Source organism: Procambarus clarkii, chromosome 86 (genome assembly GCF_040958095.1).
Source record: "Procambarus clarkii isolate CNS0578487 chromosome 86, FALCON_Pclarkii_2.0, whole genome shotgun sequence".
NCBI classification, from domain to species: domain Eukaryota; kingdom Metazoa; phylum Arthropoda; class Malacostraca; order Decapoda; family Cambaridae; genus Procambarus; species Procambarus clarkii.
Genome location: NC_091235.1, coordinates 10,108,982 through 10,123,625, shown reverse-complemented (window position 1 = coordinate 10,123,625; position 14,644 = coordinate 10,108,982). Strand labels below are relative to the sequence as shown.

At 38.1% G+C, this 14,644-nt stretch overlaps 2 protein-coding genes across 9 annotated transcripts in view; one reads left to right on the top strand and one right to left on the bottom strand.

The window, feature by feature from the left end:
• LOC123768753 (uncharacterized) overlaps positions 1-13,717 on the bottom strand; it is a 24,829-nt gene extending 11,112 nt beyond the window's left edge. Inside the window, exon 1 of the mRNA XM_045759520.2 lies at positions 13,586-13,717. The gene's annotated coding sequence lies outside the window, so the exon portion shown is untranslated. The remainder of the gene's footprint in view (positions 1-13,585) is intronic.
• Positions 2,762-14,644, top strand: part of LOC123768736 (TRAF3-interacting protein 1-like) — a 38,558-nt gene continuing 26,675 nt past the window's right edge. For 7 of the 8 annotated variants that reach the window (XM_069317112.1, XM_069317110.1, XM_069317106.1 and 4 more), the window contains exons 1-5: positions 2,762-3,014; positions 5,379-5,496; positions 5,798-5,910; positions 6,319-6,429; positions 12,141-12,449. In XM_069317112.1, the coding sequence (XP_069173213.1) occupies positions 2,880-3,014; positions 5,379-5,496; positions 5,798-5,910; positions 6,319-6,429; positions 12,141-12,449 (786 nt within the window). In that variant the 5' untranslated portion in view covers positions 2,762-2,879. The remainder of the gene's footprint in view (positions 3,015-5,378; positions 5,497-5,797; positions 5,911-6,318; positions 6,430-12,140; positions 12,450-14,644) is intronic. The other variant, XM_069317113.1, reaches the window with a different exon arrangement.

The following is a 14,644-nucleotide window of genomic DNA, read 5'->3' as shown; positions in this document are numbered from 1 at the left end:
CTCTCTCTCTCTCTCCCTCTCTCTCTCTCTCTCTCTCTCTCTCTCTCTCTCTCTCTCTCTCTCTCTCTCTCTCTCTCTCTCTCTCTCTCTCTCTCTCTCTCTCTCACTCTCACTCTCTCTCTCTCTCTCTCTCTCTCCCTCTCTCTCTCTCTCTCTCTCTCTCTCTCTCTCTCTCTCTCTCTCTCTCTCTCTCTCTCTCTCTCTCTCTCTCTCTCACTCTCTCTCTCTCTCTCTCTCTCTCTCTCTCTCTCTCTCTCTCTCTCTCTCTCTCTCTCTCTCTCTCTCTCTCTCTCTCTCTGACGTGTGAAAGTGAGGGAAAGTTGTAGCCAAAACCCTTAAGCCTATCCCCACCCAAATTTAAAGCGAAAAACGTTCTGCATTACAGGACGGCCATAGGCTGATCGGGGCAGGCCTAAGTTAAATGCTGTAAGAAATATTACAAGTTATAGAGATCATGCAATTTTCATGGCGTCAAGAGTGAAATATTTGGTGCTATTCCCCTAGAGTTTTTATTTATAATAAATGATATATTTTCTGAGAGACCCATACAATTGTTTCAGTGCTTCTTAAAACATTTCTGAGGGAAGGTGTAGAGGGGAGATGGATGGGAATGGAAGAGGGGGAGGATGATGGAAGGGACGAAGTGGAAGACCAACAAGGGGATGGGACGAGGAGGCCAAGAGGGGAAATAGGGTAGAAAGTAGTGAAGAGGGTCGAAAGAGGGGAAAGTGACCCCTGGTGCAGCTAGATATACCCCTTCCATATTATATATAATATGTAAATGTATGTTTGTTCGAGGTTGGAGTAGAGAGGAGGTGAGGGTTGGGAGATGGGAGTAAAGGAAGGAGAGAGGGGAAAATGAGGAAAGAAGGGAGTTGTGAGGAGAGGGGAAATAGAAGAGGGGGAATGTGAGGAGAGGGGTTAAAAGAAGAGGAGGGTGGAATGGGCTAACAACACTGCTAGCCAAACATAACAGGGCTGATCTGATCGAAACATGTAAAATATTGAACTTGAAGGATATTGATCCAAACCACTTCTTCAAGAAGTCATATGTAATACGAACAAGGAGCAACGGATTCTAGCTCAACAAGCCACAATGTAGGACAGAAAATAGGAGAGGCTCCTTCACCCATAAGGTTATAAACACATGGAACTTCCTACCCGCCGAAGCTGTAATGTCAAAACACTGCTACTTCAGTATTTAAGATCCTAATAGGTAAAATCATCAAGACAGATGGGATCTTAGACAAACCGCCGGCTTCCTATACTTGTCGAGGCCAATAGTGAGAACGAGATATATCATCGTCGAGGCCAAAAGAGAATAGTGGTTCTTGTTAATTATAAATGGTTCATTTAAATTATAACAAGTTTGTGCTTAACCCGTTTTCTTTGAAACGGTTGGAAGATTTCGATTTTCTGTAAATGAAGTGTTACAGGATACTCAATAAATATTCGAATAAATAGTATATAGCTCTGCCTCACCACAAATGAAAATTACTTACGGTAAATGCAGAATATGTTGTGGTGCGGTTTTTGGAGCCATTATGCTATAAAAGAGTTTTGATATATATGTTAAATGATGTAACAAGCTCATCAAGATTGCAACATGAGTAGCTGCATGAATTTTGTAACCTCTTCCACTGTCGCTCGCAGGATGATACTAGAAATGTTGCAACATCCATTACAAACAATATTATTAAAGCAAAGAGCAAGAGCTTCAGAGTCTCATTTGTATGAATATCATCTCACACAGGTGTTGTCCAGCATGACTACACAGACAAGGCAGCTAAAACTGCATGTGATAAGCCTGAAATTGAATTGGATAGGACCATTCCAATCTCTGCTGTAAAAGCTGCAATATTTCAGGAAATTAGGGAAGACAGAGAAGCAGTTACTGACACTCATAGGCCAGAAAGCACGAGTATAAAGAGCTATGACATATTTAGAACCGAGAATTATATGTATGAGCAGCATAAAACATCTACTAGACAGTGTGACATTGTAATTGCTAGAATTAGGGTGGGATATCGATATCTATGGCTTGTGGCTGCAGGTAATGAATCCCTCCAATGGTGAACATTCCAATTGTAAGATATGTGAACAAGAGGATGAGCTTGTAGCTCATCCAGAAAAGCGTGAAGTTGCTGTTCAGTCAATGTTGATTTGTTTTTGTATTGATGCAGGTGTTTTCTCCCCTAATTCCATGTATGACTAAGCATCCTGTGAGATGGGAATATTAGATGAACTCATAGCTAGTTTTTTTTATCTACACTGTGTAATCTCTCATGTAGAATAGGGTGGCAGCACATTGCTGTGTATATCTAAGCTTGTCAATTTAATTAATACTAAAAAAATGCGTTTGTTGAGTTCATAATAAATTAACTAGATAGTTTCGCTTAAATTACACAATATACTTCCAGTATATCTTAAATTACATTGAGAACAAACATTTATGCACTATATTGTGTTGTATTAGCACATACCAATGTGGGAAGAAATTATTTAAAGAATCTCTTCCCACATTGCGTTCACATTCCAGAGATATGCAACTCCCTCAAGTGTTTGTTTGGAATTGTTACCATAGTAACCAAGAGTAATAAACTCTAAAACATAGGTACCATAACTAATCCGATACTATATATTAGATTAGAGTTCTGTTTTATATAACTATAAGCAAACACGCCCAAAGAGTGTTGTTGATGCTCTATTGTTAAAACTCTGAGCCAGCTGTATGTGTTTTCAGGGCTTCTGGCGTCGATGAATACCAAAACAAATCTGGAGGTGTTGGAGATGTTAGTGAGGATTGCTTGGCCCTGAGGGTTGGGTTTAATTAGTAGTGACTATGTGGCAAGTTTAAGGTATCGTAGTGCTTGAGGAATATGAGTGCCGCTGTGAACCCTGCTCTGTTAAAGAAGACTCAAGACGAACTTGGAAAACACGTCAAAAAGCCACCACTGACTGATAAACTTTTAGGCAAACCCCCATTTAGATTTTTACATGATATTATCACCGCGGTAAGTAAATAGCTGATTAGTAGTATATATATTGTAACTGATGTCAAGACTGTACACTGCATGTATTGTTTGAGTTAAGTAAATGACAGGTCACTCAATATGCAAGTCCCTAACTTCTACATTAAGCAACTTAACCTGTCCTAGCTTCAACTAAACTATTGTCGACTAAACTAGTACCCTACCTCAACTAACCACTCTAACTTCTCCTAAACTAAACACTATAACATATAGCTAAATGTGACAATGTAGCAAAACCTAATATATAACCTAGGCTAGTCACAACATTTAAATAGCCAAACATAAGCTAACCTAAAGGCTTGGCTTGCTAGGAGGAGGGAGTTAGAAATGGGGTGACCTCATTATGACACCTTTTGTATAATACTGTACTGTACTTATTTACTATTTATGTCAATTTAGTAACACAGTAGGGAGTTAGGATTTGGCACTTCCAAGATTAAATCACTATCAGTCTGTAATGTGTTCTTCCTAAGTAATAAATACAAAGGGGCATAAAAGCCATTATCAAAGAGGATGGTAATCAGGCATTGCACTGAATAGTTATATTCATATTGATAGCTTAATGAACATTACTGTTTAGAAAAATTAACTCTTTGTGCAAGGGATGTGTATTCCTGGAAAACATAATGCAGAATGAAATTAAGGTGTCTACCTTCCTATCTTATGTCTACTTTGTGAAACTTTTGGGGATTAACAACCCATGACCTGGTCTTCGACCACGTCGTGTTGTCAACCAGGCTGTTGGATGCGGTTGCTCGCAGCCTGCGTATGAATCACAGCCTGGCTGATCAGGTATTCTTTGGAGGTGTTTTTTTGAGTTCTCTCTTCAACACTGTGAGAGGTCGGCCAATTATGATCCTTCCGTGTAGTGGGAGGTGTTGTTATATTTTAATATTTATGAGAAAGCCCTTGAAGTTTCCTTGTATGTTCCATGAAGACTAAATGCTATACAGTATGTTGAATACAGCCAATGAGGTTGCCTGCTATTTGGATTCAGAGCAATAATATTTTTAATTTACCTAAAGCTATATGCTATGCATCTTTTTCTCTTATAGTTCTCATTGAATGTATATACAGTAGTACCTCGGAACACGAGTGTCCCTGTATGCGAGTTTTTCGGAATATGAGCAGGATTTCCTCGGAAAATGTGTCTTGGAAGGCAAGGGTTACCTCGGAACACGAGTTTGTTGATACGTGTACAGGCCGACTAGCGCATGGTGGCACGGCGATCGCGCCTCAGTTTACCAGTGTCTCGCGCCCAGTGACTATCCCACCTGAATTCTTCACAAGGATTTACAGTTTTTTGTCGTTTTTTTGGCCATTTGAACATAAAAGTTGTCATTATATATCTCGCCATGGGTCTCAAGAAAGCCATTGGTAAGGTTCAACCTAAGAAAATAGCTGTGAGTAGAGGCAGTAGAGGATGTCCCTTCTTGATTAAGAAAATGTGTGAATTATGGGAAGAACTGCAAAGTTTTGTTGAAAAAACTCACCCAGATAAAGCTGTAGCAGGCCTATGCATTGACCTTTTAAATGACAATGTGATGTCTTACTACAGACAAGTGTTAAAATGTAGGGAAAAAAAAAGTGTCTTTAGACAGATTCTTAGTAAAACAAGCAAGTCCTAGTGGTATGCAGGCAAAATGTGCCAGTGTGTGCATACCAGTGAAGTCCTCACTGCCTGATGTTATAAAGGAAGGAGACTCCTCTTCCAAACAGTAACACCTCTCCTCCTCCTCCCTCCTCCTCACATCTTCCATACACCAACAGCAGTCATCAGCAAGGGTAAGTAATAACTTGAACATAGTTTTGTAGGTTTATTTAGATGAATTAGGTATAAAAATTTAGTTTGATGTGGGGTTTTTGGGGTAGTCAGGGACAGATTAATTCATTTCCCATTATTTCTTATGGGGAAATTAGCTTAGGAATACGAGTTTTCGGAATACGAGCTGTCTCCAGGAATGGATTAAACTCTTAAACCGAGGTACCCCTGTAGTTAATTTACCTGATTTACCTGAGGGCTACTAACCCTATTGGCCTCGAAAAAGACAGGAAGCCGCAGCTTATCGAAGGTCCCCCCCATTTGCCTTGATTTTTTCTAGATAGAGTTTAAAACTTAACACTGTTTTGGCATTTACAGCTTCAGCGGGTAGGCGGTTCCATGGGTTTATAACCCTGTGGGTGAAAAACATTTCCTGTTCTGACTTGACATACTTATGTCAACACATATTGCTGAAAGACATACTTTCTAATTTATTAACAAAGTATTCAATAGTTTATTTATAACAGATTATATTAAACTTTAGGCCTTATTGTTCATTACCTAATGATGATAATTTATTTCAGATTATATCCGAGACGGGATTTTTTTCTGGACTGTACACAGACGATGAGCTTAATTCTCAGAATATAAAGGACAAAGAAGCCAAAGTAGCTTTCTTGCAAAAATGCATTGATGCAACAAGTAAGTTTTCATTATGACATCTTCCTAACTTGCATAAATACTCATTTTATGTCCTCTCCTCTCCTCACCCAAATATATATATTACTGGTGCTGTATACAAGTAATACATAATATTGAACTTAAACTTTATACAAATTAATATTTAATAAACATATTTGTGCAGAAAAAATATCTATATAGTATTTAAATATTGTCACATAATTTCAACATTAATATGAAATTAATTTACTGGGTTTCATGATACATACAGTACTTTAAACAAATATTGCAGTCACGTAATTTACTGGATTAAATCTTTCAGTATTTGCTACTGGGGAGAACTTAACAGTGAGGCCAGCTAAAATTGTAGCGGGCCAAGAAGCGGACAAGACCAATGAATGGCTGCAGGCCTTGGGCAAGGCAATTACACAAAATGTAAGAAAGCTTCTCTTGTTTAACATTTCTTGAAAAATACCTCAAAAAATTTTTTCCCTAAATAATATTACCATTCTGAATCTTCAGTAAACATTTCAGCTAAAAAATTCAGCATGCAGCAGTTGCACTCACTTTTCTCAGCTATTGTTCAAAAGTCTGTTAAGACAAAATAACCTTTTCCTTGTGGCTCAATCCCTTCAGTTGTACTCTTTTTTCACTCATCCTCGTTTAAAAGTAAACAACAAAGTATAGGTCTCCATCAGCTCTCTAAATCTAGGTACTGTAGAGTCAAATGTTTCTAAGTCACTGGATTAAGCAAATTCCAGCTTGTGTGGATTGTATATGTCCATTGTAATTTACAGTAGTTTAGTTATGCCTTTTTATTATACAATTAATTTTTTGTTTCAGGTTGACTCCTCTGAGGCCGTTCAACAAGTGCTCAGTGGGGCCAAGCCAGGTAAAGGCAAAAAACCTGACAAGGAAAAACCAGACAAAAAGCCCGATAAAGCAAAGAAACCAGTGAGTACAGTATTATGGAATTTGTTAATAAATCTCATGCATTACAGGACTGTTCTTGTTGCTGCTTAGTTTTCCACAAGTGAATTATTTATATGGGCAGCTATAAAAGCAATTACAGACTTGGGGTGAGGAATAATTTTTTTTATCTCGAGTATTGTTCAGATGAACTTCTTAATAATTTTTTTTTTATCTAGCTTAACACAGATTTACATTTTAGTCAGGGGCCAAATACTGTATAAGGGTAAACAAGAAAAAATCTGACATGACCCATTGATAATATATTTAGTGATCTTCACCTCAATGAGCAAAGCAGATTATGAGCCTGGGTTTTGGTTGGCCTGCGGAAATCCAGAGATCTGGTAGCATTATGGTGTGTCTTTGGTACCAGGTACCAGTGCCTGATGCACACAGGACGGTTACTGAGGGAATAGCTCAGAAAATCAGGATTCCTTTGATGTGGCACTGTTGTGAGAAAGTAGAAGGAACCTATCTGGGCTCGATAAGTTAACGGAATCTCTTGAAAGTAAGAACCTTCCTCATCTTTTCTTGATAGCTTCCCCTTCTTTCTGTGATAAGTTACAGTTTGACTTCCCTGTTCTTAGAGAGAAACACTAATCTGAAAACTGAATTTATTTTTAGTTAATGTTTCATCTGTATATGTTTTCTCAAATTTGATGTGAGAAAGCTTTCACAGCTGAAACACTTACCTACAAATGATGTCTATTCTCAGCTTGGTGTTTCTCTTCATCCTTGTCAGTACTTTATGTTCCATTCAATCTCCCTTCTCTTATGAGGTCATCGTCAGCAAGTTATGTTCCCTCAATCTCCCTTCTCTTATGAGGTCATCGTCAGCAAGTTAGGTTCCATTCAATCTCCCTTCTCTTATGAGGTCATCGTCAGCAAGTTATGCTCTGTTTAATCTCCCTTCTCTCATAAGTAATGGTACCGTGGTATAGTAATTTGCCCTGAATATTAATTGTCGCTTTTTTGTTCCACTGAGGGAGTTAAATTATTTCATCTTCAATTAGTATCATATTTTATAATATAGCATTTGTGTTCATAATGTTTTCTTGTTGCTGATTTTGCTTAGTTTATTTATATCTATGTGAAGAGTTTAATTTTTATGTTCTTGTCTTTTTTTAACATCACTCTTCAAAAGTTTATATACTGCATTTATATAAAGTTTATATAAAGTTTATATAAAGTAAAGTTTATACATGCAGGAGGGCTGGATGAATCCTTCATGTAAGCTTATACCGTATTTTAGATTTGTTAAAATTTCTTATGCTGTTTATTATACTTTTGTTTTCTTACTTTTGTAAGTTCTTGCTTGATATTTATAGGTGCTGTATTTGCAACTTTTAATTCATCATCAATAATAAAATAACATTCCTTTGGATAGTTTTCAAAATTAGTTTAATTTGTTATTTTTAAAAATGATTTATTTGTTTCCTAAAGTTAAGTTAGAAAGATTATTAAGTATAATTTTATTTATTTGCTTATTTTCTGAGCCATTACCTCCTCTGAAATTGCTTCCTTTAGGTATGATCCATTATATCTATAGAGAGGATTGTGAACAGTCAGGCAGAACAACATTTTGAAACCATTACCATGAGGGATTTTCAAACATCGCCACAAGTTCATGTAAGGTTATATTAGGGGGTTACTGAAGATCACCCAATCCGTCTGAGAATGTAACTTGACAGCAGGTGTCTCCTTGAACACTAAAATCATTATCAAGCCATCTCCTGACATCACCAAGACAAGCCTGGCCCCCAGACTGACTTGGGGAGCAGAAGAACTCTCAAGATCTACTCCAGGTATACTCCAGGTATAACAGTGGCCACCAAGAGTAAGCCCCTAACTAATTTCTTGTTTGCCTGCTTGGCAACCTACACCACGCACCACAAGATAGCAGTACCATCTGAAGATTCCAAGAGCTAGAGCTCCTTACAGTTATCCTGATTGTCTGGTGGCAAAAGTGACAGGTGATGGCTGAGGTGTGATAAGGCTACAGTAATTTCTGCTTACATGGTCCACCAAACACATACACACGTGTTCCAGACTCTCCACAGATCTAATTGGCTGGAGCATTTAAATTCTATTTAAGACCACCGTTATATAGGCTAGGTTTGGGTTTATATAGGCTAGGTTAGGGAGCCGGTCGGCCGAGCGGACAGCACGCTGTACAGTACTTGTGATCCTGTGGTCCCGGGTTCGATCCCGGGTGCCGGCGAGAAACAATGGGCAGAGTTTCTTTCGCCCTATGCCCCTGTTACCTAGCAGTAAAATAGGTACCTGGGTGCTAGTCAGCTGTCACAGGCTGCTTCCTGGGGGTGGAGGCCTGGTCGAGGACCGGGCCGCGGGGACACTAGAGCCCCGAAATCATCTCAAGATAACCTCAAGATAGGTAGCTATGTTTCTTATTCAGACCATTCAAAAGATTACTTGATGCTGCTTGCTTGAGGTCTATTGGTGCTCTCTTCAGCATTTCCTTGTGCTTCAACAGGTTCCATGTTTTCTTCCTTATTGTTGCTGTGATTATACAATATCAATCTTCACTTCACTTGGAAAAAGAAATATGTGCCCAATAATTTTGTCAAGACCTTTTTACTCCTCCTTTCCTGTAACTTGGTAAGACCCTTGCCATCTCATGCTTCTCTTGAGCCTATATAGTTGCTGGGTGATTCTCTAGATTGCTTAGTCCTTGCTCTAAGGTTCATATTTCTTGGCAAGCTTAGTCATTCAAATCATACCCGTGGGTGCACGACCTCCATGTATTTGTTTCTTATAAGACCTACTTCTTGGCCATGTAATGCTTGGAGAAATGAGCAATTAGTTTCTGGTGCATCGATTGAAACTGCCGAGAGCTCTCTCATAAAGACTTCATACTTGCAGTACCACTGTGTGGCATTTGGTAGGCCATTATATTGACCTTCTGGTTGCAGTGCTTAGGCTTTTTCCATGGTCTCTCTTCCTAGTGGCATTTATATGGACTTTTGCTGCTTTGACACTGCTCAATATTGCAGGTTAGGTGCTTGGAAAGGGCTTGAGACATTGAGTTTTTATGAATACACCTGTTGGTCATTCTGGGGGTGGCTTGCATGATTTTCAGTGACCACACATAGTGCCTTCTACGTATCTGCAAGGATGTTTAAAAATTTCCTATGACACCAATTCTAAAATGCCGTCCTGTCTGACTGTTCAGTCTTGTCTTGAAAGACATGAAATCCGGCCTTAGGAGGAAACTGAATATTTCTCCTCAGAAAGGTTCTTATCCTTTACAATCAAAGCCAAATACTTTTATTTTATTATTATTATTATTATTATTATTATTATTATTATTATTATTGTTATTATCATTATTATTATTATTATTATTATTATTATTATTATTATTATTATTATTATTATTATGATCTTTATTATTAGTATTATTGAGGGTGAAGGAAAGATCCAATATATGTGTATGTGTATTAAAAACCAAATTTTCGGATGTGACCTAAACCTTTCTTGAGGTTCTGTATACAATGTTCTGAATAAGATTCTAGGAGGTTTGCATTTATAAATCTGGCAGAGCACTTCATTTGGCATCTATCATTAGCTGTCGTTGTGATTATGCTTTCCCAGGGACTTAACATGGAATGTTGAAGTTTCAGAAGAATGCTCAATTATCCTGATTTCTGGGAACTGTAAGCAGGGGTCTGAAGAATCATTATCCCTGCTCTGGATATCACAAGGTCTGTGCTTTGTGATGTCCAGAGGGAATTAATGAGATTAATTAGTTTTACTTCGTTAACCACTGCACTGCTCCGCATTTTGATATGACACCCTCGTGGTGCGCTGGAGAAAATTTATTTCCAATTTTTTTTTTTGGCTTATGTTGCTAAGATGTGTTTTCTGATCATGGCAAACTAAAAATATTATATGTAACGTACTTTAACTGTCATGGAGCAGAGAAGTCGATCAATTTATGGGCTCTGAGTGAGAAGGCGCATGAAGATGCTCACTCCAGCGACCCGATAGCGTGGCAGTTGCCACAAATATAATTTTTCATAATTATTTCAAGGTCTCATTCATTTTTTTTTGTTTTGTTTTTGCTGTAATATTATTCAAAAGTGTGTAATTTGATAAATTTATATAATCAAATGTGTGGAATATCACTATGCTCAAAAATATGGTGCTCATGTAGTGACACATATATTACACAGTATTCTTAGATCAATAAAACAGTGTTTTTGCTGTTATCACACTATATCCACACATTATATACCACTATCAACATTTTTATGCACAATAACAAACTAATAACCAGTTATAATGAGTGTGGAGATGGAATCAAAACACAGCATGGAGCCATATGATACGAGCAGATGAAGCCAGCTATCACTTGATGCAAGAAAATGTCTTGGATGTTCTGCACATCTAGCTAAGACTAGCAACATAACTGCTGTTAGTATCACATTCCTGTCACAAAATCCAGAATATGAATCAATTTCCACAAGGTTATATTGTGAAGGAGCATGAGGTCATTTCATGATGTGTAGAGGCAAGAAACAATGCAGGGTGCTGTGTGTGTCTACCTCATACTGTGAATATCATAATTAGCATTATGTTCACTGATATCTGAACGTTGTACATAGTCTTAATCACAGTCGGGATCATTTGTGACACTATCAGTACAGAATAATTGGTGTTACCTATTTTATTCATGATTATTAAGTGGTGCTGCAGCCCTTAGCTACACAGCGGTGCTGTGAGCTCCACCTGCATGCATCAGCCTTGATCGCTGTTTCAGTACTGAAGCTTTCACAGCCAGTAGGGATGCAAATGATTTTTTTCAAGAAAGCATCTGTTTACTGGAGTCCTGAGGCACAGGATGTGAGTCCCGTGTACCTGCAGAAATTTTGAATCATTCCCTATATCTAAAAGCGCTTTAATGCACCATGCGCACCACCTGTCGTGTGTCTTAAGGCGCTATGCACAGTATAATGGTTAAGAATAAATTTCCAGTTAATCAGATCTACTTTACTAAAAGATTTATTGTCCTTTACTGTGTCTATAGAATCTATAATTATTCCTTCTAATAGGCATCTCTCTCTGATATTTCAACAGTTGTTTACAGTTGTATATCAACGAGAGATGTCTAATAGAAGTAATTATAGATTCTATAGAGACAGTAAGGGGCAATAAATATTTTTAGTAAAGCAGATCCGATTAACTGGAAAATTATTCTTAAGGAAGCAAAACTAACTAATCTCATTAATTCACATAAGCACAGGACTTGAGATGTCCAGAGTAGGGATAGTGGTTCTGTGCATCCCTGCCTACAGTTTCCAGAACTCAGGATAATTGAGCATTCTTTTGAAACTTCAACATCCCTTGGCGAGTCCCTGGGGACACATAATCACAACAACATCTAATGATGAGCACCAAGCGAGGTGCTCTGCCAGAGTTATAAATGCAAACTCCTAAAATCATATTCAGAATATTGTATACAGTACATTGAGAAAGGATGTAGGTTAAATCTGAAAATTTGTTTTTTAATACACTTACACATATATTGGGTCTTTCCTTCACCTTCATTAAAACACTACAGCATTGTAGTAAACTCTTCCATTATTATTATTATTATTATTATTATTTTTTTTTTTGTGGGGGGGCAGAGGGTTGAGCCCTATGCATAAGTATCACTGTTCTTTCCTTTCTAGGTAGCAGCAAATAATAGAAGTGTTAAAGATAATGACCCAATTTCAGCCAAAGATACAAAGGTGACCAAAAACACGAAAGTTATTAAATCAGTCGAAGATCTCAAAGCTAGTAAAGATCCCAAGTCAACAAGAGATAAAAAATCATCCAATAATCCCAAAACTACCCAAGACCCTAAATCTAGCAGAGATTCCAGACCAAACCAAGACCCCAAAAAGAACAAAGAACTCAGACCAGGAAATGAGTCTAAAAATGCTCCAAAAGTTAATTCCCATTCTAAACCTCTGCAAGACAAAGGCTCTCCAGTGAAGGTATTCTGGAAAAGTTGTGTATGTTAGGCTTAATTACTGGCTGTATGTGTCATAATTTTCAACATACGGCAGTGCTCAGTCAATATTGTTAGTTTTTCCTATACTAGCCCCCTCAATAGCTTCTCCATTCTTAAAAGCCCTGGTACCCAAGAGACTCTTATCAGAGTAGCCTTCCACGAACCAGGACCAGAATTAGTTTTTCTCAAATAGGTGAGAGAAGTTTGGGGGCAGAGATCCACCCAATAGAAAAAACTATCCCAACAGAAAGGATGGCAGAGTGGCCTGATTTTTTCAGGCCACTCCTTCCTTCTGTTTCTATTTGTGCTCTGTTTCTTCCTTCTCTTTCCTGCAGTGTCAGGGCGTGGCAGCTCCATGTCCATTGCTTCAGCTTTAATTACAGTTTGATTACATATGGACCATAAGGTAGAGGTTGGCAGAGGTTCTCCTTTTCTGTGCATTACAAATCTTCTCGGGACAGTTGTCTTTTTTAATCCTTGTGATCTCGTCTTTTTGGCAACTGACAACATGTCTTATGCCTTGTGGTCTGCTGCCATAGCTTCAGATGCTGTTCCCAAGCGGTTTTCTCTGCTTGTGTGAGGTGCAGTGTCAAACTTATACATGGCTTGAAGTATCTTCCAGCTGGCTGTGTTAAAAGTCTTTCTGTGAGTCCACTTAGTTGCTTTTCCTCCTGTTTGCATTCCTATTCTTTTACTCCTTTTCCTGGAAAAGGTTGCTTTATGGATTTGGGCAGTACCAGGTGGTGCTATTCAGCTGTGCTTAGCCAAGTTATGGCTGTAGCTGCTGGTTCTTGTTCCATCCAGTTAACAGTCCAGTGTCCATGTTTGTTGGACTCTTGACCAAGGTAGAGGTTATGATGTGCCAATTACCCCAGGCACATGTGTAGTCCATAGCATCTTGAATGATTATGCAGGAAAACTTTACATTTTCCTCTATAGATCTTACCATAGTGAGCAACTGAATGGCACAATCTCGACATTTTTCCTTATATGCACTCATAACTGTATCTTTCTATATTTTATGTATATGTACTCTATGTTGCACTTTTGTAGAATAACTGAATTATATGTGTAAAAATAGGTTCTGCTTGAAGAGCATGAGTGTGAGTGAGTACTTACCTAGTTGTACTTAGTTGTACCGTACAACACCCGCAAGCACCTAGTTGTGCTTGCGGGGGTTGAGCTCTGGCTGTTTGGTCCTGCCTCTCAACTGTCAGTCAACTAATGTACAGGTTCCTGAGCCTACTGGGCTCTTATCATATCTACACTTGAAGCTGTGTATGGAGTCAGCATCCACCACATCACTTCCTAATGCATTCCATTTGTCTATTACTCTGACACTGAAAAAATTCTTTTTAACGTTTCTATGGCTCATTTGGGCACTCAATTTCCACGTGTGTCCCTTAGTGAGTGTGCCCCTTGTGTTAAATAGTCTGTCTTTATCTACCCTATCAATTCCTCTGAGAATCTTGTATGTGGGTGATCATGTCCCCTCTAACTCTTCTGTCTCCCAGTGACGTGAGGTTTAACTCCCGTAGTCTCTCCTCATAGCTCATACCCCTCAGTTTGGGTACTAGTCTGGTGGCAAACCTTTGAATCTTTTCCAGTTTAGTCTTAGGCTTGACCAGATATGAACTCTATGTTGGAGCTGCATACTCCAAATGAATAGTGAGTGTGAGTGGGCGTGAGTTTGTGAATATGAATGAATAAGAGACTGAATGAATGAATTACTAATGAATAAATGAGAGACTGAATTGATGAATAAGATAAAATAATGAAAAATAATGAGATAATAAGAGTGACTGATTGGCTGATATTACCCAAGTGTAATTATGAGATAAGAACTTAAGCTAGTGGTGCACTGTCTTCCCGATAATCTTTGTTATGTGATGTACAGAAGCTTACACTGATTTTGGCATTGACTGCTCTCTCATTTATTTAAAACATCCACAACTGTGTTAGCAAAAAAAAAGAGAACTTTTGTATCATTTTTTGGCTCCTTTGTTTTCATATATTGAATCAATGGCCTATTGTTCTTGACGTTGCAGATTTCAAAAAGTCCTCCTTGTTAACTTTGGCTCGTATCCTTCTCTATGAATCACAGCTTGTAGTGAAGTGTGTGTGTGTAAATATTTGTAAATATTTTACATATTTGTAAAATATATATCTATATGTATG